The 5,220-nt window shown below is 42.0% G+C and overlaps 1 protein-coding gene across 1 annotated transcript; it reads left to right on the forward strand.

Moving 5' to 3' along the window:
- Positions 1–3,198: 3,198 nt before the first annotated feature.
- LOC146210101 (uncharacterized) lies at positions 3,199–4,699 on the forward strand. The gene is made up of 3 exons (XM_084587482.1): positions 3,199–3,438; positions 3,578–3,726; positions 4,360–4,699. The coding sequence occupies exons 1-3, from the start codon at positions 3,428–3,430 to the stop codon at positions 4,539–4,541; spliced, it is 342 nt and encodes a 113-aa protein (XP_084443608.1). The 5' UTR covers positions 3,199–3,427; the 3' UTR covers positions 4,542–4,699.
- The last annotated feature ends 521 nt before the right edge of the window (positions 4,700–5,220 follow it).

Genomic DNA, 5,220 nt, shown 5'->3' on the forward strand with positions numbered 1-5,220 from the left:
TTGTATTAATTTTTGTAGATCGTGAATAACGCCTTAGCGGCGTCTGCTACTGCGAGCGTGGGCTCGTCTTCGGCAATCATCGCAGCGCCTGAAAGCAACCCAGATATCTGTCTCGATGTTTGCGGTAACCCTGCAGTGTCAACAAGTGATGGTAAGTTGTATGAACTTACTTCCAAACAGACGCTTTAGTGTGATATGGATAGGAGCTATAGGACACTGTAGCTGTATATGTAGCCGCGGCGCGCGAAAGCACTGACGTTTGGTGCTTGACAGAAACCTCGCTAGAACTTTGTTTGCCTGTTTTGATGCCTGATATTTTAAGCAGCTAGGTTTCCGATACTTCCATATTCTTCACTTGTTCAGTATACCTCTCAGTGAATTGTGCAAGTGTTGAAATTCGGTTAACTTATGTAGCTCAGCAGCTTCAGAGTAGGACTTAGTGCGGCCGTAGTTAGGCTGTGACGACGTTTCTCGTTATCGGTGAAATGCGTGAGCTGAAATATAGTCAAATGTTTTTGTGTATACCTCATAAGCAATGAGGTTGAAGGAACTGATCCTGAGTATCCTGAGTTTTTGTGTGCCTAGTAGCACATACATTATTATATTCATCAGTGTGTAATCATGCGATGATTTGCATTTTTTGCTTGTTTTCAGATGGATATGACCAAATGGACACTAATTTCACGTGCTCTGCTTGTGGCCACTCAACAACTTCGAAGTCTTCCAAATATATTCAGGTGGACTTACCAAAGGCTACATGCAACAAAGGAACACTGACAGGCAGCCTGCTCAGGCACTGTGGTAATATGTTGGCAGTTTTATGTACTTTTATTCGAAGCGTGACTTTTTTTTCTTTTTGTTGAAGGCGTGCAGACTGAAGAATCAAGCTTAGGGATGGCTGAGCGGTGCTCTACGCCTATCACAGACCATGTTCCAGACCGTTATTTTCCTGCATCTTACCTAGGAGACAGCGATTCCAGCAGTGATGCTTCTGATGAAAGTGACTCTGACAGTGTGTCAACGGCTGAGATCAACGGAAACGATGAAAGTTTTGCATTATCAGAAGCTAGCAAGTGAGTAGATTGTGCGAAGAATATCTTTTTTTTTTTCATTTTCCTTGTTCACTAACACGCACTTTGTTACATTCTTGCAGCACAACTGGGGCCACAACAACTGATGCTGTTGCAGAGACGAAATATATCGTCTTTGAGAGCTGCCTGTTAGAGCTCCTTGGACCCTGCAGGACATGCTTGGCCCAGTGCACTACGGAAATCCGGAGGTCTGGGAGCCTGGTGCAAGCTACAGCAAACTGCCCATTTGGGCATGTGTGGTCATGGGAGAGTCAGCCATCTCTACACACAAAGGCTATTGGAAACATCCTTCTAGCTGGTTTGTGAATACAGTATTTGGGGCAGCATCTTTTGATAGTTTGCTAATATAATACTGTATCTACTGTGTGCATAACGCTTTGTTGTACTAATTTTTAAGTTTTAATAAGGAAAACATCAGTGGGCATACCCTTGAATTCAACTGGTAACTTTACTTTCACGATTGCAAATTATTTAGAGGTATAATGGATCACTCTTGATTGGTTTGATTGGTGTATAATCCTTGTTTATGTACCCTGTGACTGGAATGAGCTGTAATGTACTAATTCTTATGACAACAGGTACATACATGGTGCAAGCAGTTTATGTTCCCCAGATCATGGTGTAATATAACAAATATGCAGTACTTTGATTTGGCAACAGTTGTAAAGGCTAGTATAGAGTTGCTCTATACAACTGATTCATTCTGAAATTCATGTATAGACATGCACCATGATTGCTCACCTGAATTTTTATTTTCATGATCAGAGCTTGGCATTTTATCGGCCACAGTATAGCTTATTATGCCTCTCTGCTTACACTTCTTCTGGCAGCGAGAAATATTACACGCCTGAAAAATTGGTTGGTTTTGTACATCCCTATATTATACCATCTTACTATGTTAAGGAGAAAACAGTCAGTTCCGATGATTATGAACATTTCGGGCTTGCTGCAATATATTTTCTACTGCAGCTGCATCATGCATTTCAGTCAGTATACTATTGTTGCCTAAATTTGCTCTTGTGTTGCAGCATTTATTTGCACCGATTTGTTCCAGCCAACACACATTTTTCTTACAATCCTTGCATGGATACTCTTGATAACTTACAGCATGCCTATTACAAATCCTATAATGTCCTTTATTCTCTCTAGGTGCTATATTGTTCACAGGGTCAAATCCAAAAAAGACATTGCGACTCCTTTCGTGCATTGGAGTTGCAACACCGGGAGAGGACCTATTCTTCAAAATTCAGAAGTGTGTATTATTCCCCGTTGTCCAGAAGGTAAGTGAAATTCAAATGTGTTCACAATTATTATTTATTTGTAAAAAAAAGTACAAGGCAACTATATTTTTAAACAGGTGTGGAACGATGCACAGGATGTCCACCTCAGTAAAGCATCAAAAAAGCCTCTGAGCCTGACGGGGGACGGTAGATTTGACTCCCCAGGATTCAATGCGAAATATATGACCTACACACTGAATGATGCCGAACAGGATGTCATTTTACACACGGAGCTTGTGCAGGTTTGTTTCATTTCATACCTTGCAGGATTCAAATGTTTGTTGTCAGCTTCAGTAAAGCATGTTTATGTCATATAGGTGAATGAAGTTGGTAACAGCTTGCGGATGGAAGTGGCTGGCCTAAGCAGGGGCATCAAATTTCTCCTTGGGAAGAAATGCAATATCAGCAGGCTTGTGACCGACAGGCACAGTGCCATTCGTGCCCTTGTCAAAAAAGATTACTCCGATATAGTGCACCTTTTTGACTGTTGGCCCATGGCAAAAGGCAAGAACATTTCTGTCACCCTTGTCATAACCTGGCACTCAGAAGCAAAATCAATTTTGTTTTGTTGATTGTCATTTCAGGAATAAAAAAGAAACTCCTTGCAGCCACAAAGCGCCGTGACACAGAGGTACTCGGAAACTGGGCTCGTGCTGTTGTGAACCACTTGTATTGGTCAGCTGCTTCAAGCGATGGGCACCCAGAGCAAATTGTTCCCAAGTGGAGTTCGTTGACCAGACATGTGGTAAATGTACACCAGCACGAATTTGAAGTTTTTCCAGAGTGTGCCCATGACGACCTCTGTGAAGATGGAAGACTCTGGCTGGTTGAAGGTAGCTAATAGAAAGCATTGGTATTTTCAACTGGTTTTCATTTGAATTTCTTTGCTTTTAAGGATCGGATGCCCACCGCAAGCTGTGCGAAATTGTACAGGCCCCATCACTCTTGAAGGACATAGCACAGCTGTCTACAAAGGAGCAGACATTTGGCTGTGAGGCTTTTCACAGCCTAATAAACCAGTTCGCACCCAAGACGTACCACTACAGTTATGCTGGAATGCGAGCTAGGTTAGTGATATGCTTGATTCACTGATGCAAGTCATAACACTCTCATATTGTAGTGCAGAAGTGCATATGTCTATAAGATTATTTTGTTTTATCATGTGTCATGTATGCTTTTCTAAAAAATTATTAATGTTGCTTGCAGAGTCCGCGTCGCAGCGTTGCATTACAACGAGAACCATGGGCGTCCTCAGGCAGTCCGAGCTGATGGCCAAAAGCGGTTTGCCAGGCGGTTTCGAAAGGGCCGAAATGGAGAGGCTAGCCTTTCATCTTTGAAAGTGGAGCCATCTTATGGTAAGTGATCGTTATTACACATAAAGGTAATGGTATCTATTTTAAATGCAAATCAGCTGAAACAATAACATCCCCTTTTAGTCTTTATTAAAAGCATATCCTCTCTGCTATGCCCACTCACTTCAAAGTTTACTTGGAAGAACAATTTCTGGTCACCATTAGCTCGTTAAAGCTCATTGCAAGAGAAGCACATCTCTGAGAAGGTTGAGGAAAATAGCTCCTCTGGCCTTCAAAAGAAATTGTCTCATAACATAATAGCACCACTCAGCCAAATGATCAATTACCTCACACTATGACTGGTTACTGGATTTGGTTAATTTGTTCAAAGCTTCCTGCAACTTATACTCAAAACTGCAAGATGGGGCATGCATCACAAGAACGCCCTTTTCCAGTTAAAACCAAAATAGAAAGTGAATTCACCATGGTATTACTGAAATTACTTCTTCCTTTCTTTTTAAGTAAAGAGTGCAATATCTCATTGTCATATAGCGGGGGGCAGGATTTCTCTTGGTATTACAGGCATCAGTAGAGGTTATCCAGTGCTTGTGAGCATGTTCACAGATCCACAAACCATCTTATGCAGAAACGTTTATTATGAGTGCATTCTCATTCTTTTCCTTTTTTTTTTTTCAGGCTATGTGCGTTTGCTCTTGGAGCAGGCGCTGGAGTTATGTGCACTGCACAAAACCTACAAGGAAGCCCTGCAAGCCAGCGGAGGTTCTGAGCCTTCTCCTCCTCCAACTACTGCAGGGCGTGAAAAGCCATCAAAGGATGAGCTCTTGGCATCGCACCGCACCAGGTTTAATCAATGCTAACTTGGCAGTCCAACCAGGTGTAATGTAATGCATTACGGTAACTTTTGTATCCCTGTTTGTGGACAGGGTGTGAAGTGCGATGTAATGAAGGATTTTAGATAAGTGTTTGTTGCATGGGGTCTCTATCATGTAATATTATTCTACTGCACCTTGATACTCCACCTCGTATTCCCTATTGTGCTAGCAGCATGTCTTCGTGTTGAGTACTCTTAGATAGAGCTTTCAGACTTTTGTATATTCAGTCGCAGCGTTTCTGTTACAGTAACTTCAATTCAGTTCTTATTTTGTAACCATTTATTGTGATGTTTTTATTGTTTTTACTTTGTTTAGTTTCACCTTTAAAATATCTCTGTCATAGTGTAAAGACAGGTTCTTATTTTGTGGTTTGGTTTCGGTTGTTGGGTTTAACGTTCCAAAGTGGCTAAGATTGAAAGACGCTATAGGGGAGGGCTCCAAAATTTCGACCACCTGAGCGGGGTCAACAGCACACAGGCGCTCATGGCCGAGATTCGATCCCGCATCCTTGGGCACAAAAGTTGAGCATCATAACCGCTGCACCACCACGCTAGGTGTTATTTTATTCTTGCTTTGTTCCAATACATATCTGCTGTCATAGCTTCTCACTGATGAGGGGTGTTAGGGCATTCGTCGACTTGGAGCTGTATTGCAGCCATTCCAA

This window comes from Amblyomma maculatum, chromosome 1 (genome assembly GCF_055883805.1).
Source record: "Amblyomma maculatum isolate TAMU_Amacu chromosome 1, ASM5588380v1, whole genome shotgun sequence".
Lineage (NCBI taxonomy): Eukaryota > Metazoa > Arthropoda > Arachnida > Ixodida > Ixodidae > Amblyomma > Amblyomma maculatum.

Coding starts and splice junctions, on each gene's coding strand:
- LOC146210101 (XM_084587482.1), top strand. Junction 3,727..4,359: donor GAAAGTGGAGCCATCTTATG/GTAAGTGATCGT, acceptor TTTTTTTTTCAG/GCTATGTGCGTTTGCTCTTG.